This window comes from Carcharhinus amblyrhynchos, chromosome 14 (genome assembly GCF_965287045.1).
Source record: "Carcharhinus amblyrhynchos chromosome 14, sCarAmb.v2.hapA, whole genome shotgun sequence".
NCBI classification, from domain to species: domain Eukaryota; kingdom Metazoa; phylum Chordata; class Chondrichthyes; order Carcharhiniformes; family Carcharhinidae; genus Carcharhinus; species Carcharhinus amblyrhynchos.
In genome coordinates this window covers 23441228-23466403 of record NC_137337.1, presented here as the reverse complement: position 1 = coordinate 23466403, position 25176 = coordinate 23441228, and the positions used below count along the sequence as shown (strand labels likewise).

General features: G+C 41.3%; 1 protein-coding gene across 3 annotated transcripts; it reads right to left on the bottom strand.

Moving 5' to 3' along the window:
• Window positions 1-1269: 1269 nt before the first annotated feature.
• six4a (SIX homeobox 4a) lies at window positions 1270-24522 on the bottom strand. Of its 3 annotated transcripts, XM_080202411.1 has the most exons (5): window positions 23747-24522; window positions 18072-18430; window positions 17739-17960; window positions 8218-8293; window positions 5688-5773 (listed from the first exon to the last, which is right to left on the bottom strand). In XM_080202411.1, the coding sequence occupies exons 1-4, from the start codon at window positions 24487-24489 to the stop codon at window positions 8241-8243; spliced, it is 1377 nt and encodes a 458-aa protein (XP_080058537.1). In that variant the 5' UTR covers window positions 24490-24522; the 3' UTR covers window positions 5688-5773; window positions 8218-8240. The 3 variants fall into 3 exon arrangements, with proteins under 3 accessions (XP_080058536.1, XP_080058535.1, XP_080058537.1); XM_080202410.1 differs by lacking the exon at window positions 8218-8293 and having other exon boundaries at window positions 1270-5773; XM_080202409.1 differs by lacking the exon at window positions 8218-8293 and having other exon boundaries at window positions 1270-5773; window positions 17739-18430.
• Window positions 24523-25176: the final 654 nt, after the last annotated feature.

Below are 25176 nucleotides of genomic sequence, written 5' to 3'. Positions count from 1 at the left end.
GGAAAGCCCATCACTCCATAACACCTGCTAAAACTTACAAGGAGTGGAGTTTGGACATTTTCTATCAATGCAGCAAAATACTGTCCCACATTAACTTGAAGATCACAAGGAGACACATGTTTCTTTGTTGGAGCGAACTTGGTTTTGATTGCTGTTTGGAGAAGCATGAAATTTGTGCTGTGAAAACATGTAATGTTTGGTACAAGCACCACCACAATCTAGTGCTGGCATACATGGCAGCTTAAAGTTAAATAATTTATTCCTTTGCAGTTAAGTGCCATTATAATCTTCATCAAGGAATGGCAGTATGCTGGTGTTTTCTTTTTAATAAGACAATTACAGTAATTAAAAACAAAATAGATTATCATTCAAAATCACAACTCAATTTACACACTATTCCTTCGAATGTTATGCTAAAGGGGATCGCCGATTACAGAAATATTTCTGTAAATGAATCAAAATCTCACCTCAAATTCTTTTATACAATTTGTTTTGGGCTGTGAATACAAGCACAATCTTACATAAACTCAATTTTAATATGTCCTATAATGGTAATAATTTTCTTCCAACCCATGCCAGCAAACACACAGTCAATAGAGGAGTTCAAATCATTATTAGGTAACTCAGGCCACAAGGCAATTAGTTTGTTCTATCTCAGACTAACATAATAAAAATAATAATGAGATGTGATTACTTGTCCAGATTGTATGTATGTAGCACTTTAATTTAAATGTTCCACTTTCCTGTGCCAATAGTTCAGTGGTTAAATGCAGTGCTTGGCGCAGTATTGAGGCACACTAACAGTTCCAATACTTACACCATGTGGCGTTACCTTACTTCAGCTATGAAGCTAGTTATCTGGAGACAACAATAGTGATGAGGGCACCCTGGCTAGTCTTGACAAATGGGCCAAGGAGAAACAAACAAAACGGCAGAATTTCTGCTGTTCATTACCAGCTCATGCTCCCAGCTGGACTGCATGGATTTGAGAGGAATGAATAGATCAGTGAGATATTGCCCAGAGTCAATTGATTTGTTAACCCACATAAAACTAGCAAAATGTTGAAGAATTTCTGTTGCCAGATGGAATCATGTGTTATTATGCTGTGGAAAGAGGGGGGCTGTACCTTCTCTTTGGCTGGTTTTGATGCAATAATCATTGCTTGCAATGCAAAAGCTAAACCAACCAGTCAACATTCTGGTCATAATTCTGAGTTCATTCATCAGTGACATTCATGCAATTTAATAAAACAAAAGGCAATGCAAAAATGTATAAATATAAAGTTCATTGAGTATAGTGTTTAGAAAAATAAGCTCAGATCATTTCAGAATATAAACAAAAGGTCATGTAACAGTACAGACAAAAACCAGATTATACTTTAAATCTAGCATTTAAAATATCTTTGGTATACCAAGGGTGAACACAAAACACTAATACATGCTCAATGTACCATCACCAAGAAGTTAGTGCAGTATAGATGTTTTCGCTACCCATATCCCTCACACTGTTTATATATAGACACATTCAAACCAAATGTAAAATGTTTATAAAGCTTCATGCCAAATCTACAGTACAGTAAAACAGACTTTAAATCAAGGTATATAACTTGCACTGGCTAATAAAACCTTCCCTTTAAATTAAAACCCCTTTAGAGCAAGCTATAAAACAACTTTTACTAACAAACGTATAGATACAGAAAAAGAAAACTTCTCCCTGTGTGCAGTCAGATAAGGAGGGGGACAGTGAAATGTTACCACTCAACACACTTATCATTTCTAGGGAACAACAAAACGTTTTACCCAACAAGCATTCAAGAGTACCAAATGTAAAAAATTCACAACACACCACTACTGCCTCGGACCGGGCATGGGTCAAAGTTCAGCAATTTAAAAACTTAAAATGGATAACTAATTTTTTTTAAAAAACGCATGTTGGATACTATTCAGCTGTGTCAGATTAATATTAGAGTACATAATCCCAATATTAATGCACAGTTGATTTTAGCAGAAATACAGAGTATCGCTGGTGGAATAAGAAATCAGCTCCCTCCTTAAACAGTCTACACAGCAGTTTAAAAAAAAACTTCAGTTATTTCCACCAGTACTTTGATAAAGCTTTAAATTTTTTTTTGCATGGTTGTAAGTTAATGCGAGGATCACAAAAAAAACTTTGTTTAAACCTCCTGCTGATGTAGTCATTCGCTTCGGGGAATTTAATGATCATATAAAAATACTTCTTATCCAAATAATAAGATTGTCTCAACGTACAGGCAGGCTTTCACATACCAGAAAAATCATACTTGGCTACACTTCATACACACTTGGCTACACTTCATTCTCACTTGGAGAAGAATGGTATTTTTCTATCAACTCCAGTGGGTTGAACAGGTTTTCAAATGCTTTGCAGTGCTTAAAATCTAAGAGCGCAAGAGGCACTGAATGGAAGAAGACACATTAAGGTAACAAGTAAACATACACGAACAAATGTAAGACATATTCCATAGGGAGTTACAGAATTTTCACTTCACAAAAAGACTTCCACTTTTGGAAGAGCTTCCTGCAGGGCACACAAGCCAGAGAAGGGAAAAATAATTGGGTGTGTGTGTGTGTGGGTGAAGAAAGAGTAGGGGAGTTTGTTCCAACAGTTCAAGCACTGTGCACTGAAAACTAATAGTAACAGATTAAGGCAAGCTGAACTTTTTATAAGAAACAGGTATTTTTTTTTTTAAATGTATAGGGCCATGAACGTGCTTTGTTGTGCATACTAACAGACATTATAATGCTTGGACACCAGCGAATGGTGGGGGTGCGTGCACACTAACTGGCACAAAGAAAAAGTAAAACTTGAATTCAGTAACATGCATGATAAGTTTCTAAATGGGAATAGTTTGCTTAATGGAATTTGACCTAACATTAAAATGCTTCTCTGAAGGGAAAGATTAAACCATATGTATTACTACAGGCCATGTTTCCCTGCGTGTAAGTTGCACAGTAGCAGCATTTCAAAGCAGTTGAAAGAACACCAAAAAACTACAAAGAGCAAAGCTCAAATTGTTTATCATCAAGATTAAGATGTTAGTGCCGAGGAATATATTGCTATTTAACATGTAGAAATGTAATTTTTACTGCTCATTATATTTCGCTTGCCATTAGAACACGACAAGAAATGTCAATTGAAGTGATATTGTGCCATGTGACATCTGGATTTATCTCGCTGACGGAATGACTACCACAACTTCTATCAGGAGAATGCTACAAGGTTGCATCACTGAGTGCAGAAGATATTATAAAGCATGAAAACTGGAGCAGATTATGAACATGACCTAAAAAGTTTGATTTCATTACAACTCAACTGTTCAAGTGGTATGCTAATGTGTAATGCAGTTTTAGTCCCATATATAATATGGTACTTATTTAAAGTTTACCCAGAAACAAACATATTGATTTATGCTAAAATGAATTCAACTCGTATTGGTGCGGAATCCAGCAATGTGTATTGATGACAGCAGAAATTGACTTGAGTGAATGTTGGTGGCAGCTAAGCGTCATATTCTCAGAACAGACTGTCATTGCACTGGAACAGTAACTGAGGTGATACCTGTGACTCTTAAGTTGATATGGGTAGAAATTGATCTTGGGCTGTGGTGCAGAATGGATAATATCTGATTGCAACACATTATGCATATTATTTGATATGCTATTCCATTTACCGCTATGGAATTGTGTATAATGGGTGGCTAATCCAATACCATCATTTTAGTGCCAACACACAAGACAAGATTTCTGCCCATACTTGATTTTGACACTAGTAGTGAAGAGCCTGATTTACAGAGGTGAATGTAACCCCATAGGGCTCTGGTTCTGCTAAAATGCCAAGGCACCAAATCAATGCACAGGAGTTCTCTATTGCCTAGGTTATTGCTGGCAACATTTAAGCATTTCAGCAAAGCACTTCATTAAGCTAACTACATGTATGTAGTAAAACAGCAAGATAAAAAAATAAAGTTTCTCTGCGTTATAATATTGTGGCATAGTACCAATTTGAGATATTCACTTTCTTACACATTCCACCTAAATTAATGCTTTGTGCAGGTAGAAAACAGGAAAGTAATGGTGTGCTTCCTGTCATATTTCACAGTACTTGGACTTTAGGCCATTTAAATATAAAACTGTACATTGCAATGGTAATTCTGGTGATACATTGGTACAGCTCACATTGATTGTCAGTTATTGGTCATAGAAAAGACTGTTAAGAAAGTTTGCTGTTACAATCTTGGGAAATTTCTCGATAAATTGTTTTGAAAAATCCGCAAAAAGATAATAAATTACATTTGAAAAAAAGTATTACTTTGCATTTTTTGGGGGAAATATAGGACGGAAATTCCCATTTGAGGTCAACGGACCTTCGCTGGTTTGTCAAATTTTCCAGCCCACCCATGACAATTCCCATAGGGGGGCAAAGGAGGGACTGGAAAATCCCAATCTTAGTGTTTAATAAAATGAAGTTTATAGTTAGATGATTCTGGGTCTAATCGAGACTGGTGTACCTGAAATATATCATAATGTAATGTTTACATTTGCTAATGGTACACTGATATCAAACCATGCATATGAAGTGATTGCTACAAGAAGAAAATCCCATCAGTACAGACATAAAACTTTAAGACACTAGCCAAACCATAATTTTTTCTTATGACTGCTTACACCAGAGTTTTATGCCATATTTAAACTTGGAAAAATAAATACCAACTTACAGCTAAGAGGTTAAGATTCCAGTAAAAAACATGTAACAGATAATGTTCGGCTACCTCAATCATCAGTTTTTTTCCTTTAAATTATGAAGTAGATAAAATACGATAACAGAAACACATCAGTCTTTGGTTACCTAAATGCAAGGACGGAAAATATCAAACTGTCCTATTTCCATTAGCCAGCCACCTATCTGTAGGCAGTTATATATCACCGATATCTTCATCCATAGGAACATTTTGAAGTTTAGCTAGTTCCTTCTCTTCAGTTTCTAGTTCTTTGCAGACATTGTTAACGACATCATTTATAACATACTTGGATTTCGAGTCCATTACTGTCAGGTGGTTGCTAGATTTGTTTTCTAAAACGACCAAGTAGTTTTCCTTTACTGGGGGGTGAAGTACTGACACATGCCCACTACTGTATTCATGCGTTTCTTCTGTAATGGGGTTTCTGGCTTTATCTTCACTGTCAGCAGCACCAAGACCAGTTTCAGTTACAGTCTCTTGGCCGGAGTTTGAAAGTAGGTTACAGTTCTGGAGTGTAGCATACTGACTGCTGGCCATTGACACCACAGGAACGGCATTTGTGACAGCAGTAGACAATTGTTGCTCACAATTCAGCGGCGCAGTAGTTGATAGTGGCAGACTCACTGTGAGGCTGAAGCTCAAAGTACTCGATGTGTTCAGCAAATTTGAAGAAGTCAAAGGCAGGTTGTGAGGCAGCCCTGTATTTGCCAGAGTTGGCGCTGGAGTCTGTAGGGTATTTCCAGGTTGGTTCCCAGGAGATGAATTAATATTCAGTTGATTATTTCCACTCACTGACATCAATTGAGAGAAAACAAGACCCCCTTCCAATGCATCTTGCTTTACTGGGACTGCAGCCTGTCCCGCATTAGGTAACGTGCACATTACTGCATTTGGTGGGAGAGTGGCAGCCAAGAAGACCTTACCTTGCTGAAGACTGGCTGCTGTCCCACTTAGGAATGTTCCTCCATCTGATGTGTTTGTTATCAAAATGTTTCCTACATGTCAGAAAATAGTACAACTTTTACTGAACTGTAAATAATAGCAGTCCATTGTATAATAACATGCACATATTAACAAAATTTAGAGGCAAATATCCATATTTTCATAAAATCAATATTCTGCTAGTATACATATCTAATTCCAAATATTTTCTGCATTCTGGCAGAAGGGAAGAAATATCTTTAAAATTGCTTTAAACAAAACTACATTATTATTTCTTTTAAGCAAGACCCAATTTAGCCCTTAGTGAGTAGATCATACCCCAGCATAAAGTTTAGGTTGTAAAGCAATTTGTTTTTGTTCAGAGGCACTACAAAATACTATTGTGCTTTTAAAGCCAGAAAATAATTTTAGGTTTCCTAGTTTTGCTTTCCACAGAAAGTCAAGTTAGAATGAAAAGGTACACGATCATGCACTTATCATTATGTTTTCAAAAATGAATTAGCATTGTGGTTAAGCAAGCTCAAAATTATTGTTAACCTGTAATCGGGAGAAGTGTTACCAACATGAAAATGGCAATTTTAAGTTGTATGTTTAATTGACTCTTCTGTAGATACAGCCTGCATGAAACACTCCAGACAGCAGTGTCATCACTTATTCTCAACCCATCTTATTTGTCAATGCTGCTTGTGTCAAACTCGAGGATTGAATTCCTGCTGTCAGTATTTTAGCAAAAATAAAGTTGATGCCAACATAAAACAGGAAAATCAACTTTCATCTTGCTGTTGCACATACCTTGCATTGTACAGCTGATATTACAGTGAAGCACAATTCATGCAGGTACTAGAAGTGGAAGATAGAACTGAAAACTTTACATATAAAATCCTAATTCAGTCAACACTCGTCATCTACAAATCCTTACTTCCAGTTACCAAATCTTAATTTTCCTTGATAAATTCCAATGTCCAAAATTAGAATGCAAACTTGTTACACTTTCACTAATGTTGGTCCTGCTTAAATTTGCATCTCCCAACCTCTGAGATTATTTAAACAGGGAAAATCCTACGCTTCCAACTCCATATTTCCACTTCCTGAACTGTCTTAAGTTATTTAACTAGAAAAATAAACATTTGAAAAACAAATTGACACAAAGTGGGGAAACCAGGATTGCCGAAAAATAGCTCATTCAAAGAGGTAGGTTACAAGAAGCAGTTGTGGAGTGTGTTAGGGATGGAATTCCAGAAATTAAGAGCCACAATTAATTAGGAAGGGTGGAAAGAGTAGAAAGAATGGGGTCACGCAAGCGTTCACAGTTGTCAGGAACACTGAGCTCTCAGGAGAGTTGTAGCAGCTTACAGGGGCACAGCCATGAATGAGGTCAAACATGAGGACACAGATCTCCTCCCAGTCCAATTCTCCCTTCTCAATGCTGATCCCAGGGACTCCGTCAGTGGCTCAGCTGTTACAGCTACTGCCCATATCTCCCTCAGGGATGTCCACTTGCTTGTGAGCGAAACCCTTGCAATCCATGAGCTTACAGTAAATGATTGCATCAACATCATGACCTTGACAGAAACCTAGTGGAATGGTGATGACACCTTCTCCCTAACTGAAGTCTCCTCACCTCATCAGTCCCTAGCAAAGCTGTCAATGTGCTGACATGGCCCTTAAAAGCAAATCTCACCTTGTTCCATCACCTTACTCCTCTGGTACTTTCTCCTCTTTTAAATATCACACATTGCCCCTCTGCTGTGATTTAACATTATGGTTGCATACTACCCAGCCTAGCACTATCCAATTTTCCTCCATGAGTTATCTTCAATGCTTTCCTTCCTCTGCACCAAGCAACTTTTCTTTGGTGATTTATTATCCTGCGCAGACTCAACTTTTAGGCTGGCGGGAGCAAGTAGGCTGGGAAAGTGACATATATACTTCCTCCCCCCCCCCCCCCCCCCCAATCTTGGGGGAAGGGGGCACCTCACTTGAAGCCCCATCTCCCCCGGGAGATCAGAGCTCCAGGACCCCCCTCTGCAACTTGCCTACCCCATGACACCACAATCACACCCCACCTCCTGCTCTCCTATCCCCACACTGAGGGACATCAGAGCTCCAGGAGCCCCTCTGTAACTCTCCTTCCTTTGTCCCTTCACAGCTTAGTTATTCCAAAGCACTCCTGGCTGGTCTCCACATCCTAACTTCCAAAAACTGGAGGTCATTCAAACCTCTGCTGCCAATATCGTAACTCTCACCAAGTCATTTTCATACATCGCTTTTGCTCACTCACCTCACTGGCTCCCAGTAAGGGAACATCTAAATTTTAAACTTCTCATCCTAGTTTTCAAATTTCTTTATGGCCTTGTACCTCCCTTTTATATTCATTCTTATTGGCTTACTAAGCTCTGCTGTTTAATGCATTCATCACAAATGATTCACAAGTCCCTGGTGCAAGAAACAGGCAAAGAAGCAGCAGCCACGTAAGAGAACACACACACACACACACCTCTAAATAAAGCCCCATTTGTTTCAAACACTTGATGATGAACAGCACTGGCTAGCCAGCTTCAAAGTCAAATTTGCTGAGGAAAAGGTCAAGAACAGGAAAGTTAAAGAAGAAACTTCTTGCATGTGCTGTGTACTGGATGGGTTAGGTATACGAGTTACGATACTCTATAGCAGTAATCGAGCTGAGTGTGTTAAGTAAGAAGCTGAGGATCAGATTGTGTCTTGTGTGAAAGAAAAATCAAGGTAGCTGTTTGAAATGCGTTGCAAAAGTGCACGTACGGGAAACGATAAGTTCATAAGGTATACAAGCAGAATTAGGCCATTCAGCCCGGAGTCCACTCTGCCATTTGATCATAGCTGTTATGCTCTGCATCTCCATTGTCCTGCCTTCTCCCCATAACCAATTAAAATTCTGTCTAACGCCTCCTTAAACTTACTCACTGTCCCAGCATCCGCCACATTTTGGGGTAGTGAATTCCACAGATTCGCAATCCTTTGGGAGAAGCAGTTTCTCCTCAGCTCTGTTTTACATTTGCTACCTTTTATTCTAAGACAATGACCTCTTGTCCTAGAGTATGCCACAAGCAGACGCATCCTCTCTACATCTACTTTACCCATACCTTCTATCATCTTGAACGCCTCAACTTGATCTCCCCTTATTCTTCTAAATTCCACAGAGTATAGGCCTAAACTGTTCAATCTCTCTTCATACAAGAAACCCCTTAACTCCGGAATCAGATCTAGTGAACCTCCTCTGACTGCCTCCAATGCCACTACATCTCTCCTCAAATATGGGGACCAAAACTGTGCATGATACTGGAGGTGCAGCTCACCAATGCCTTGTATATTTGCAACAATACTTCCTAACCTTTATATTCTGTTCCTTTGATGAAAGTATTGGAGCTCCAATACTGAGCGTTTTGACTATTTTGCACAAGCAAACAAAAAAATGTTAGAATCTGTCATTAAGGAGGAAATTGCGAGGCATCTTGAAGGGAATTGCTTGAAAGAGCAGACGCAGCACAGTTTTATTAAAGGGAAGTCGTGTCTGACAAACCTACCGGAGTTCTATGAGGATGTGTCTAGGGCGGTGGATAGAGGAGAGCCGGTGGATGTGGTCTTTCTAGATTTTCAGAAGGCGTTTGACAAAGTACCTCACAAGAGGTTATTGCAGAAGGTCGAGGGACATGGAGTTGGGGGTAGGGTGTTAGCGTGGATAGAGGATTGGTTGTCAAATAGGAGGCAGAGAGTGGGGGTCAACGGGTGCTATTCGGATTGGCGGATGGTGATTAGTGGAGTGCCCCAGGGGTCAGTGCTGGGGCCTCAGCTTTTTACCATTTATATAGATGATCTGGAGGAGGGAACCGAGTGTAGGGTGTCGAAATTTGCTGATGACACCAAGATTGGGGGAACGGCAAATTGTGCAGAGGGTGTGGAGAGTCTGCAGAAGGATCTAGATAGGCTGGGCGAATGGGCCAGGAAATGGCAAATGGAATTTAATGTTGGCAAGTGTGAGGTGGTCCACTTTGGTAGGAAGAATGGTAGGAAGGACTATTACTTATGGGGCGAAAAACTGCAGCAGGCGACGGTGCAGAGGGACCTCGGGATCCTTGTGCACGAGTCGCAAAAACCCAGCTTGCAGGTGCAGCGGGTGGTCAGGAAGGCGAATGGGATGCTGGCCTTCATAGCGAGGGGGATTGAATATAAAAGTAGGGAGGTCTTGCTGCGGCTGTATAGGGCATTGGTGAGGCCGCAGCTGGAGTACTGTGTGCAGTTTTGGGCGCCGCACCTGCGCAAAGATATTTTGGCCTTGGAGGGAGTGCAGAGGAGGTTTACTAGGCTGATACCGGAGTTGAGGGGGTTGAGCTATGAGGAGAGGCTGAATAAACTGGGCTTGTACTCGTTAGAGTTTAGAAGAATGAGGGGAGATCTCATTGAGACGTTTAAGATGATGAATGGGATGGATAGGATAGAGGTGGAGAGACTCTTCCCGCTCAAAAAAGACAGTAGGACTAGGGGGCACAGCCTCAAGATAAAAAGGGGGGTGGTTTAGAACGGAGTTGAGGAGGAACTTCTTCACTCAAAGGGTGGTGAATCTCTGGAATTCTCTGCCCGTTGAAGTGGTGGAGGCTGCCTCGCTAAATATTTTTAAGACGCGGGTTGATGGGTTTTTGATAAGAGAGGGGATTAAGGGTTATGGGGAGAAAGCGGGAAAGTGGAACTGAGCAGCGACAGATCAGCCATGATCTTATTGAATGGTGGGGCAGGCTCGAAGGGCTAGATGGCCTACTCCTGCTCCTATTTCTTATGTTCTTAGGAAGGGAAAAACATTTCATATCCTCCCTAGTTTACTGCAACTAAAGAAGCCAGGCACTAAAATGTATGAACAGATTGAAAAATGTGCTTGCAAAACTTTTACACCAAAACCATTGGTGATTACAGAGCGTTTGATTCCACAATAGAAAATAAGAGAGGGGGGGGGTGTGTGTGTGTGTGTGTGTGTGTGTGTGTGTGTGTGTGTGTGTGTGTGTGTGTGTGTGTGTCAACTGCACAATTCCAAAGCACAATTCATGGCTACGCTTAAAAGACTTGCAGAATATTAAGAGTTTGGAGACGTGCTGAATGACACTATTCGGGACAGTGCTAATGGAGGGTAAACTTATTCTGAAAAAAAAGGCCATGGAAATTGCTACAAAGGAAATTCAGCACTAGGATAGACAAAATGGCAGCTGAATCAACACCCTGGAACCTCAATTTGTACATGTCACTTGTGTGCAAAGCCAAGTATTTCTGCAGTTGAATGCTGATGTAAGGACATGGTATGTTGAAGCTGTGGGATAAAAAAGACATGAGGTGTGCTTGCTGGAAGAAAAAGCAAACTCTGAGTAAAAATACAAAAGAACCACCAAGACAAAACAGAACAAAAAAAATGTTCATGTTGTACAAAAAGGGCTGAGAAAAATGTAGCGACTCAGTTTGAGGAGGAATTATCACTGAATGTGCTAGCCATTGCTTGTGCTGCACACAAGATACTGGTTCATTCTACTGCTGGATGGACAGCCAACAAGGATGGAAATTGACACCGGAACAGCAGTCACACTGGTGCCATAGACCGTTTACAAGGAGGAACCTCCACTGAAGCCACGAAAGACACTGCTGAAGACAAGTGGAGTAGTTCCACTGAAGGGCCACATTGAGGTAGCCGTGCAACTTAAATGGGCAAACAGCAGATTTGTCTTCACATGAAAAGGGAAATTATCCATAATTAATGGGTCATATGTGGTTGGAGAAGATTTGGCTGAACTGAGCCAGATTCAACGTGATGGCCAGTGGAGAATCAGGCATCACAAAACTTTTAAAGAAGCACAATGTTGTGTGGTAAATTAAGAAGCACGAAAAATATTACAGTTAAAAGATAAAAGGAGGAAACCAAGCAAAGGTCTGCACCAAATGCTATTGGGCCAAATGGTGGAAGCTGTCCCCAGTCTTGAGCAAGGCTGAAAGTATATACATTAAAGGGAAGCATTAGAGGTTTGCCTTTGGAGTAAGAAGTTCTATTAGTTCTTGTATGGGAGAGAATTCACCTTGTTGACTACTAGCTACCATTTTTGGAGCACACACAGGAATTGGGCCACTTGAAGTAGAAAGAAAAGATGGGTATTGCTTTTGTCTCACATACTTACACCATTAAGTGCCAACAGTCTAATCTACATGGTAATATGGATGGACATAATAAACAAAAGTATATTTGGTGTGTTCTGACACGATATTTTATCGTGTATGTTTGTAAATTTTTTTAAAGAAAAATTGCCATACATTGGGGATTGCCACTGCCAAGTCGTTCAGACTACTCAAATGGGAATATCTTCTACTCTGAACAAGTGGACAACACACCTGTCACTTCTAGACAAAACGAGGAAACACACTCACAGCGATCCTGGACTCTTAGAAGTGATGGATCTGGTTTTATGAGCAAAGACTTGAGATCTAATACTTAGGAACTCAAAACCTTAGCGTGAGTGGAACTGTTAGTATAGTCAAGATGTGTTCTACAAGGGCTCACAGTGATTATTCCACGACCACTGACTAAATGTGTGTTAGAGAAGCTACATGAGGGCCATTGTAGTATAGTAAACATGAAGGAAATAGCAAGAAGCTATTTCTGGTGGCCAGGACTGGATGCGGAATTTGAAAAGGAAGCTAGAACGTGCTCTTCCTGTGCGAATTTAGGAAACCTGCCACCATTAGCTATGTTACATCCACGAGAATTGCCTGAAGAGACTTGGCGACGTGTGCGTGTGGATTTTGAAGGACCTTTTGAAGAAAATGTATTCTTAGTAAAAGTCAATGCTCACTCTAAAGTGGCCAAAGATCACTGTGATGTAATCTACTATTTTAGGTCAGATGGATTCCCTGAATAACTGGTAAGTGATAATGGAACTCAAGAATTCAAAAAGTTTCTTAGAAGAGAATGGTATTCAACAAATTAGGTCCACACCATATCATCCTGGACTAGGAGAATGTTTCATCCAAACCTGAAACATAGCTTCAGGGCAACCTAGGAACAAGGTTTGCTGATCAAATGTCATAACAAATTCCTACTGGTGTACAGGAATACCACACATTCTATGACCCAAGGCTTCTCCTGCATCACTAATGATGAAGGGACAACTATGGTCAGCATTCCATCTGTCGAAACCACCAAAAACTAAAGAAATCATACATGGACAAATGGACAGTGGGGAAGCAAAGCATCGAGTTTTCCACCAAGGACAAGCAGTTTGGGCTAGGAATTACTCCACAAGAGCGAAATGAGTTCCTGCTATAACTCTTGCATAGACTGGACTTGTTTCTTGTACTGTTCAGACCAGAGATGACATTGTCTGAGGAGACATGCTGACTAGCTGTTGGCTCGGAGAACAGATCTGCCGGAATCAGAACCTGCAGAGAAGAATCGAAGTTCAACCATACAAAGTCCTCATCTGAACCTTCCTGCAAGTCTGACACCAACGGACACTGAGGAAAGCACCTCATCTACTGATCAGACACCAAGACAAGCTTGAGTGTCCACATCAAAGCCAATTAAACCAAACACCGCGGAGATTACAGGAAAGACAAAAACGCTGGGGGATACCACCAGTGTAACGAAGTATTGCCAGAGAATCTACCACTGAGCGATGACCTCCAGACTATGACTTCTTAACAGCAACCAGCTTATTGATTATTATTCATGTTGAACTTGTTGGGGATGTTCAGTTTAAAGGGTGGGGAAGAGGAAGCATTATGTATCCCTGCCGTATCACTGTACTCATGTATTCATTGGAAGTGTTGTCACAAGTCCCCAGCATGGGAAACAAGCAAAGAAGCAGCAACCATGTAAGAGAATACGCACCTATAAATAAAGCTCCATTGTTTAAAACTCTCCATGTTCCCTAGCGTCATTCTCCAACATACAACATGCCCTATCTCAGAAATTCCTTCCAGCCCCAAAGATGTGCTCCTTGAATTCATCTTTTTGAGCATCTCAGATTTTAATTCCTCTATAGTGGCCATGTCTTGAACTTCCTGGGCCCCAAGCTCTGAAATTCCCTTCCTAAGCCTCTCCACCTCTCCATCGTATTTTCCTTTATTAAAATTTCTCCTTAAAAACAAACTTATATTTTCTCCATGGCTGACACATTGGCTCTCTGTCCTAATATCTCTTTGTATCATATTGTGTTTTATAATACATCTGTCTTGGGATGTTTTGGCTCAATAAGCCCATATCATGAACATAAACTGTTGTGGAGTTTTGGTTGAATTAAATGGTGGATGGAAGATGGGAGCCAAGTCACGAGAGCATCAAAATAGTCAAACATGGAGGTCAGTAAAGTACAGATGAGTGTTCTGATAGCAACAAAGACAGATGATATTACAGAGAGAGAAGTAGATGGGCCTGATTAAGGGGAGGATCTGCAGTCCAAGCTCAGCTGATGGTGAAGTAGTGTACTGAGATTACAAACAGTCCAGTTCAGCCTGATTCACTGGCCAAGGACAAAGATGCAATTCAGAGTGAATAGAGTCATAGGGGTTTACAGCATGGAAACAGGCCCTTCAGCTCAATGTGTCCATGACGCCCCCTTTTTTTTTTTAAAGCCACTAAGCTAATCCTAATTGCTGGTGTTTGGTCCAGTATGGAGGTAAGGCCTGAAAACAATGGTTTTGGTCTTTCCAATGGTTAACGAATGAAAATGCACTATTCCATAAAATAGGTGTTTAACAAGTAGTCTGACAACACAGAAGATCTGGAGTGGTCAAAGAGAATAGTGTTGAGAAATGGCATGAAGTCACCAAGGGGCTGCATGTAGATGAAATATAGGACAGAACCAAGAATAATCCTTGATGGGTGAAACAGTAACAGATTAGGGAGATGGCAATTTTGCTTGGCTATTAGATACTAGTTTGCAAAAAAAAAAGGGTCAAGGCTGTGTTTTTTGGGAAGGATGATGCTGGCAGATTGGATAAAGAAGGAAATGGCACCAGAAAACGTAGCCTCCTATAACATCAACTAAACATGGAACCAGGAAGGGAAGTTGTGCCATTACCAGTTTATGGGATCAGGACAGAGGTAGAAGTAAGCAGGCTTCATGGACAAAATTAGATGTAGATAACATTGAAGTAGATGAGAAAGAAATTGGAGGAGGTTGTAGGTTCAGGGCTAGGGAACAGGTCTTGGCCAGCTGGCAAAGGGAAAGGAAGGATGTGCAAGAGCCAGCTGAATGGATGGTCTCAATCTCGATGACAAAGAAACCCATGCACTTTTCACATTTGTTGCAAGATGTGTATGACAGGATTTTAGAGAGCTGGTTGGCAATGGGGAAAGAAGCTGAGAGCTGTTGTTGATTCCAAGATGATATAGGAGCAGTGAACAGCTTAAGCAGGGAAAACAAAGGATGGCCAATGCTCGATGTGGCACAGACTCACCTGCCATAAACAAGATGACAAAAAGCACTGATGTGTTGGAAATGGTACAAATGTAGGTCAGAGAGAATACGGGCGATTGTTAAGTCAAGTCCTACTTGCCTTAGTATCAGGTAAAGGCAACAGATATTTGGATGAGCTGAAGTTTGCAGAGGGAGGAGGGTGAGAGACAGAAACTGGAGATAATAATTGTCAAGATCAGGATTCAACAGCAGATGGGCTGAGATAGAGGTGAGGTACGTACTGTTTAGGGGTTGTGTGATGAAGAGATTATTGGGTTGGAAGTTCAGAGAGGAGGCAAATTGGATGTTAGGTTTGTGAACAATCAAAAAGATTAAAGAAAAACTGGATGGAAGGGAAAAAATTAGACAAAAACAAAAAAAAAGCTAAACTTTATCCCATGTTCCGCCGAGAAGATAGGTAAGCAATATGTTCCAGTCTTTATAAAACTCTAACCTGTTAAATAAAAGCAACTCTATTCTAGAATGATTTTCCCTACAATGTTCTATCACTTCATTGATATGGAGATGGAGCCAGAACAAAAAGGAGTGAATGACAGAGCAAAATAAGAGGGGAAAGAAAAGAATCGAGGAGAAAAAGAATTGAATGAGGGAGGAGATGGGCAAGATATTTCAGGGACGGAGGCAACGAATATCGTCTTTGGCGGTAAAAACTTCGTGGAGTGAAAGAGATAAAATTAGCAATACAAAAAGAAATAAAAAGAGAAGTGAACATGAATCACAAAAAGCTTCATGCCTCAGGGGCCAGAATGGCTTCTGGGGTGCCAAACTCTGAAACCAGCTGCACTATTCCAAATTATTACTACTATCTCGAATACAGGTGAAGTTAAAGCAGAGTAAAATTTAACTTGACAACAGAAAATCTAGAATTTCAATAAATTTCAAGGTTACCATGTGCTGAGAAGTGTAAGGGTTTATGATAATCTGGTTGATTATAGAGACTCATGGTAACATTGTTCATGCTTCCATTGTATTAGTACATACTATCTAGAAAACAGATCTTTTAAAGTTAGGAAGTTAAAGTTTGGGTATTAGTCCCAACTAAGGCTTACGTTAACACTGCAATGAAGTTACTGTGAAATTCAAGAAACCAAATAAATATTTTATTTTTTAAAAAATTGTTGAGCCTAGTTCCAATTTGTAAGAGATATTTAAACTGGTTTATGCTGCACATTGAAACAATTTGCCATGGACAGTAAAACTTTTTTTTTATTATTATAATCCTATGCTCTTTAAGATTGCATTCACTTTTACATAGGCAGCAGCTAGGTGCTATAAATGGACTAAGTTTGTGAACGTTTACACTTCTATTAGGAAGATTCCTTCACAGTAAACTCAGTAAGGTAAATCCATAAATTAACATCCCCTTTTTGCTGCAGAATTATCTTCCTATGTGCCAGCAGCTAAAGTAAAACAAATGCACATCTGCAAGCTTGTGCATGTTGACTTGTTTAAAATTCACAATTACCACTTTAGTTTGCTGGCAATAGTACCTCCCTGTTGGCTGGGGAAGGAGTACAAGCCAGTTATTATGTAAACTCTAATATTGGTCTGTTTAGTGGGGCTACATTGAGCCACCACTTCTGCATTTGCCCCTGGTAGCAAGGCTGCTTCTCAGGAAAACTTTGCAAAACTGCTGCCAGAGAGGACGCTGCTCTTCAAATGCCAAATGAGTTTCCTTTGAATTTTGAGACTGTATAGTATACGAAAATCAAGGCTGACATCAGCAATGCTACAATGTAAAGGTCATTAATTATTTGCTATCTGTGCATTACCAGAATGAAGAACACAATGGAATTATGATAAGCATTGGAAAGGTTATCAGAACTGGACAATTTAGGTATGGGCATAGGTAAGACCAAGGGAGAGAGCATTACCAATTCTGTCAGGCAAACAATCTCAAGGCTGTTAAAAACTTTTATTGAGGACTCAGATCTGAAGTTAGAGTTCTCAATCAAAAAAGATAAAACGAAAATAGCCAATTTTTCAAAAATTTTGCAAATGACCATTGGTTTTTACCCAGTGATCTTGCTCAGTGTTTAAATCATACAGGGTGGTTGTAACTCTGAAAAGGATTTTGCATGGCAGTTGATATTCACTACGCAAATACTGCATTTGCCATGTTTCATACACTTGTTCCTATGAACTTCACAGTGTTGGGGAAAAAGATGCAAAACAGGTCCTTAACTGCTCCAAGATTCAGTGGGGATTTTTACAATGTGTAAAAGTCTGCCAGCCTAAATACCAATCCAGTTAGGTAAGCTGATGATGTCTGGATGCAGCTGTGGACTGTCTGACAAACACAAACCCTGTTCATAGTATTTCTTAAATCAATGTGCTCCTACACAATCACCTCCTCAATTCAACTCAAACAAAACCTGTGCTTTTTTTAAAAAAAATACACTTCATTTTTGTTGTAACACAATGAAATTAAACTCTGACAGCATGCTTGAAGAATTTAATATGGAATGCATGCCCAAAATTAAACTGAATCAATCCACTATCTGGCACCCACCTCAAAAATCAGAAAGAAACTCACCCTGCGATGACGCAGCCGAAACAGAAGGCAGCTGCAGTGAAGGTAACCCAATATTTCCATTTACTAGTTGGATGTTATTTTCTGAGTTTTGGAGCTGTACAAGGCCATACTGGTTTACTTGTGTTGGACCTCTACTAATTTCAGCAGATTCTGGCGATACCACTTCTTCGGAGGTAAGCATGTGTACACTTTCAGTTTTAAGTTCAGTGCCACCAGCAGATCCTGGGAAAGAAACAGAAGAATTGGAATTGAAAGTCACAGTTGAACAGGACAATGATTCAGTCAAGTTTTTAAAATCCTTATTTAAAAGGTAGCAACTCACTAATAACTCACCGTTTGAAATACCATTGACCAGCACACTGGAAGTTGTTCCTATTGGGTTCAAACTTATTGTCTGGGCATTTCCTAAAGACAGTCCATTAACCAGAACCCCATTAGGACCTTGGATGAAAGAACTTCCACTGTAAAACAGAGGAGAGCCATTTGTAGTGACAAGATTTCCATTCAGTAGTATGCCAGAGGAACTCTGGGAGGGCTTCAGTTCCCCAACATGATGCATGAACATGCCTTCTGGAGCACTATGGACGTTGGAGTGGTTCATCCCATCAGATGGATTTGACAATGGACGAGGTGACATGTCATCTTGACCTTTGCTGGACTCATCTTCAGTGCTGTGATTACCATCTGATTCACTGTGGAAACAGGTTTAAAAAAAATACAAGTACCATTTTATTAATAACCATATTTTAGGTTTTCATTGCCCTAAGAAACTTACTGCCCTGGATAGAACATTGCATCATGAAAAAATAGCATAATGGGACAAGCAAAATTCACACACACAAAAAAGCAACCTCAAGAGTTATGGGTTACAGGACAGAGGAGACAGGAACTTGGGGTTGAAATAATAAAAAAAAACAATAAAATGATCTTAATGAATGGCAGAACATGCTTGATGGCCTGAATAGCTTACTCATGCTTCTATTTGTTATGATCTTATGGTCTCAGGAGGGGAGAGCACAATCTTTTAGTACTGTACTGATAACTGCAGTCATATTTCATACAAACTCATAACCTAATTCAAAAATATAAATCGATCAACTTTCATTTTAAATTCAGGGATCCTGAAAAAAAGGGACAGAAGAACTGAGGTCTAAAATTTGTATCATGCTTTTATGAAACTTAATGTGAAGACTATTATCAGACATCGAAGCAAAATGCACGAGTTATACTGTATCAAGTATGTATGGCATTTAACGTACACAAGTTATCTCAGTGCACTTATTTCAATATACAGTTACATAAATATCAGAAGAGGTGCTACTATAAATTGATACCATAAAATTAATCTCTGAAACATTATCACAGTAACGTTGAGACTTGCAGCTGTCCTGGGGAAAGAGTGCATTAACCCTGTGGTTTTGCAAACAGTGCTGTCCAGCTCCAACTGATGGAATGAGGTCTTCCTCTTTCTGCCACCTCAACAGATCCCTAATGAAACTGTCTTCACGCACGGGTGGGAAAAGACTTGTCACATTTCAGTCCATAGTGGGCACAAGACAACACCCATTCATCATAAAACCACTGACAACTTTTCACACAAACAGATACTTTAAAAGGATGGTGCAGAACAGGTTGCTTTCCTGACGCCACAGCTACAATTAATTCACAATGAGCCAAGTAAATGTTATGGAGACCAGGACAGAAATTTAGTCTGCATGTGGGAACAGGAATGGAGGCACGGAATTTCCTGATGCTGGTTCCCTTGGTCCTAACTCTCACCCATTTTCCCGAATTTCTGATGGCATCAGGATTAGATACCATTCCGCAAGCAAGGGCAGCATGTTAAGTCAATTTAAGAAAAACAATGAGGGCCATTGTTCAGAGACTGACTGGAATTTTCCTGTTTGCCTATAGGTTTCCAATGGCATCAGGAGCATCACATAAGCTTAGAGGTTGCCACATGGCACCAGGCTAGGGGGATGGGATTCAACACTTCAAGGTCACTGAGTCCCCTCCGCAGTCACCATACCTACTTAACCAGAGCTGTGGCCACAGACTGCCCTGTGAGGTTTCCCATTGTAAGAAGTCTCACAACACTAGGTTAAAGTCCAACAGGTTTATTTGGTAGCAAACGCCACTAGCTTTTGGGGCTCTGGCCCTTCAACCTAATGAAAGGGCAGAGCCCCGAAAGCTAGTGGCATTTGCTACCAAATAAACCTGTTGGACTTTAACCTAGTGTTGTGAGACTTCTTATAATGGGAAACCTCACAGGGGAGTCTGTGGCCACAGCTCTGGTTAAGTAGGTATGGTGACTGCGGAGGGGACTCAGTGACCTTGGAGTATTGAATCCCATCACCCTAGTCTGGTGCTAAGTGGCAACCTCTAAGCTTATGTGATGCTCCTGATGCCATTGGAAACCTATAGGCAAACGGGAACATTCCAGCTTACCTCAGTCCAACACTGGCACCTCCACATTAAGGTTTCCCATCAACAATGGTGACTGGGTAGATGTTCTCATTTATTATAAGAAAGTGGTGAGAGCAGAGGAAGTGCTCTGTCTCTCTCCCTCCCATTCTCACCTGCAATGGCAGGTTGCAGCTCCTTCCATGTTGGAAGGGGGAAGGGGGGGTGCTCTTGTTGGTCCTCCAGCTTCAAGAGCTGGCCTGCTAATTGGCCAATCCAGCAAAACTGCTGTTGGGTTGCTGCTCCTAATATGATGTGAAATAAAGAACCCACATTTGATCTGGTCAATGAGATGCCAACCCAAAATAAATAATCCTGAGGTGTTCAAAATGGAAGAGGCATGTCGCCAGCATTGGAATCTTCATCTTTCTAAATAGAGGCAGACAGTACAAAGGGCAGTAAGTTACACTCAGCTTGTATTAAACAACAGCTCAGCCACAGCTATTTCCAATTATGAGGATCATACTTTATGAAGGACATAATATCTTGGGTAGAAGGTCTCGTGATGCAGTCTATTGAGCTAGAAGCTCTGTGTTCAAGCTCCACTTCAGAACTTGATGGCCATGGAATGTACATTCATATTGTGGCCAAATAAGTCAAGCATCAACTTGTAAATCCTTCCAACATGTGGCAGTAAGAGCAGGAGAGAGATTTCTGGTCAGCCATGAAAGAAATTTTCATAGATCACACATCCATGTGATGGAATGGAATTGGAGCCTTTACCATCTCATTCCATAGCTTCAGACTACAACATGTAGGTTGCCACAACAACGTGGATTCCTTGGGAGCCTTTTGGCTCAGTTGGCTGGACAGCTGGTGTGGCTCCAATTGGTGCCAACAGTAAGGGGTTGGATCTCTGATCTGATCCGGCTGGAGTGGGTTCAGATCTGCCTCCCTTCCCACCCAACGAGGGGGTTAAACCTTCCTTTGGGCTGAGAACTTGAGAAAAAAAATTAAAGTTTACTTATGCCAAGGCTGCAATGAAATTACTGTGAAATTCCCTAATCGCCACACTCTCGCACCTGTTTGGGTCAATGCACTTAACCAGCATTTCTTTCAGACTGTGGGAGGAAACCGACGCAGACACAGGGAGAACGTGCAAACTCCACACAGACAGTGACCCAAGCCCGGATTCAAACACAGGTCTCTTGAGCTGGGAAGTAACTGGGCTAACCACTGTGCCATCAGCTTTGAAGAGGTTACAGAAGCAATTTACTAGAATGGTTTCAGAGAAGAAGGATTACAGTTAGATCCACAGACTTGCAGCAGAGACTGACAGGAGGTTTTAAAATCATAAAAAGGTTTTTATATAGAATAAATAAAGAGAAACTAGTTTCAATGGCTGAAGATTTAAAAAGGTAGTTAGTAAAAGCACTAGAGGCAACATGAAAATCTTGCCTTTTTTGATGAAGGGAAAAAAATTGTAGGGACATGGAACCAACTGGTTAGCTCTTGAAAAAGAACTAGTTCAACCGCTGTGGGATGAATGGCCTCATTTTGTGCTGTTTTATTCTATAATGAGCACCATCCTTCCCATATCCAAATTTGCAGGATGCCATTCAACATTTTAATAATTTGTATTCCCCATTTCTTCTGCCACCACGAAAAACCTGACCCTTGAAAGTCGAGGACTGTTGCCAATAATGAAGGATGTACATTTTCGTAACATTCCTTTCCAATTACTTTTGCAGAGCTATAACCCATTTAAAATAAACAGGTTATCACAGTTTTAAAAAGAGGCCCCAGTTAATTCCCAGGCTTTGGTGTTTTTGTCCAATAAAAACTTTGAATACCCGAAAATACAACAGATAACTGAAGTTTCTTAAAAGTATCAGCAAATGCATTTGAAAACAGCTCTGGCTATGTTTTTTTTAAAGAAGTCAATCAAGCGCAGCAGGTTTTTTGGGGTGAAACATTCCTACGTGAACCACCTCATTTTATTTTACACACCGTTCAATTCTTTAACTGTTTTGCTTTGCCCAAAGATTTGAAACCAGTATCACTTATTAATTGTGTAGCTGTGTTGTACAGATTGAAATATGCATCTCGTGCATTATCATAAAAAGCAGAGCTTTTCAATTAACTACAATGACTTTCCTTACTGTTTCAGAACTACCAGAGACAAAGGGTCATAACTCAATGTTAATATAAGTTTTCTCTTTAGAAATGCTTAATGGCCTGTTGTCGCGATTCCAACAATTCCTGGTTATGGACTCGCAGCTTTTTTTAAAAGCTTTCGGTTATACATCGCCTGTATTTTTGTAAATAACATACGCACTTTAAAACGCAAAATTACACTGATCACTATTCAATCCGTATTTTTCGTTTTAAAATAAAGTTCTCCAGCCAAACTTACTACTTGAATTTTAATTGCAAATGGCATGTTGGATTATCTTCAGCGCTTACTTGGCCCGAGGGGGTGTCTTTCTCCCGCCATCCACCCGATAGTGCAGCTTGGTATGTTGCAACTCTGACCTTTAGGGATGGCACCCTGCAAAAGTTGCAGCTAATTCGTTCTTTCCCCAAACAGATCAAAGAATTACCTTGTGTGTGTTTAGCTTGCAATAAAGTCGCTTCTTTTTGTACAGGATGCCTTTTATATATAAAATGAAGTGATTAAAGGAGACAAGAATGGCCCATGAGTCAGAAGCATTGGTTCTATTTGTGGAATCTGACTTTTCCTTTACAAACTGCATGGTGCGCTGACCGAGTACAAAGGCGTCCTTCACCTCATTTACTTCACAAATGCCCTCCAGCAGTTTCTTACATCACCATTTGAAATGAATACAGTTCCAGCTTGTCGCTCGACACTACCTCCACCAGGTGCGCTCTCCTACCCCCTTTAAAAACAGCATTTCACTACCTTCATGAACACAAAGCTTATATAGAAAAAAACTAGTAAAGCCACCGCGCTGGATTGATGTTGAGAGAGAGAGAGGAGGAGAAATAATCCATTCCAACTCCCCAGCAAAAGCAGTTTTTCTGTCCTCTCAGATATAAACTAGAGGGGGCGGGCGAGGGGGGGAGAGAGGGGGAGAGGGAGAGAATAGGAGCAAACTTCTGCTGTGGAGAAGTGAACTCGCCTGAAATCCGAGCTGAATGGGAAAGACTCAGGTTTCAAAACAAAGCCAGAGTACGGCCATGCTGCAAAATAGCTCAAAAGGAAGCAGAAAAAGTTACACTCCCCTCACCCATACCAGTTGGAATTGCACTTTCAAAACAAAAATAAAAATTAGATACAGCCAAAAAAGACAAACTGTTTCTACTCCTCTTTGATCTCCTGATATTCCCTTTTTTTGAAAAAAGTTTCCTCAAGTTTCCCCTCCCCCTTCTTTCCCAATATCTAACAACAGCACTGACTCTATGGAAGAGAGGGAAGAGGAAGAGTTGGGGGGCGGGGGGGGAGGGAAATATTGGGAATACTTTCTACAATCCTTGGGGATCCAGTGTAACTTTTTAAAAAAAATTTAAAAAGAGTAGGAAATAAAGGACTAGATAAGCGCCATTTTGAAGGAGTTGGGAAGTTGCCTTGCCGGCCTCCTCACCTTTTGGACTGGCTCTCCGAGGGGTTGCGGTCCCGCTGGCGCCTGTTTTTGAACCAGTTGCTGACCTGGGTGAGGGAGAGGCCGGTGATCTTGGCCAGGTTGCGCTTCTCGGCCGGGGAAGGGTAGCGATTCTGCTTGTAGAGCTCCTTGAGGGCGTTGCGGGACTTCTCCTTGAAGCAGTAGACCCTCTCCTCGCCGTCCCAGATGGTGCGGGGCAGCGGGAACTTCCTCCGCAGCCGGTACTTGTCGACGGCGCCGAGCGGGCGACCGCGCACCTTCTCGGCTTCGGTGTAGCGGGCTTTGTACCACAGCTCCTGCAGGGCGGTGTGGCAGGACGGCTCGAAGTCGTGGCTCTCCAGGATGTTGTAGAGCTCCTTGTAGCGGCTCTGGTGGAAAGCCACCAGCGCCCGGGCTTTCAGGATGCTCTCGTTGCCACGTAGCAGCTCGCTGGCCGGCAGGGACCACAGGAACTGGGCTAGGCGGTCCAGGTTCCCCCCTTGCTGCAGCGCCTCGCACACACACGCCACTTGCTCCGGCGAGAAAGTCAGCGCCGCCGCCGGGTTGCTGAGCAGCTCCACGGGCACCACTTGGTCGGAGATCTGCGCACTGACAGAGGAAAGGGCGCTCACTTCAGGCTCCAGAGCGGCTGGCGAAGCCAGGCTATTGATCTTTGCCTTCGGCAGGCTGTCGCTCTCCACTTTAATCTCAATTGTGCTGGTGATTTCGTTTGAGGCGGAAGACATGTTTCTCTTTCTTTTTATATTAAAAAGAATCCTTTCTCCCCCCCCTTCCCTCCCTCCCTCCCCCACCCACCCACCCCCCTTCCCTACCCTTCCCCTGCTGATGCCCTCTTTGGTGTTGGGGGCTTGTGATCCTACCGATCAGGTTCACAACCCCCCCTTGCCTCCCTCCCTCATGCAGATAACTATCTCTCGGGATGGTTTGTGTGTGTTTTCAACGTGACGGCGACCCAGTCTGGCGCAGATTCGACTCGTTCTCCTCTCCAATCATTGGTCAAGCGGCACCAGAGGGCGGCTCCTGATGGATTAAGACCTGGCCGTTTCCACAGAGACTGTCAATCAGCTGAAATTAAATTTCCCTGCACTTTTTTTTCTGGGGGGAGCCTGGAGCGGGCGGGGAGGGAAAGAACTTGTTAACACTGATCCCGGTTGAGTTTCCTTCTTTCTGTACCCTGGAATTCTTTTACAAAAAAAGCAGCATCCTTTTTTGAACACATTTTCTTTTAAAGTGCATAATTGTTTGCAAACTCTAGGCCAATCAAGGTTGTCACTCCAAAATTAATTTCATTTATTAGTGTCACAACACTAACACTGCAATGAAGTTACTGTGAAAATCCCAAAGCTCCAGCGCCTGTTCTGGTACATTGAGGGAGAATTTAGCATGGCCAATGCACCTAACCTTGATTTGAT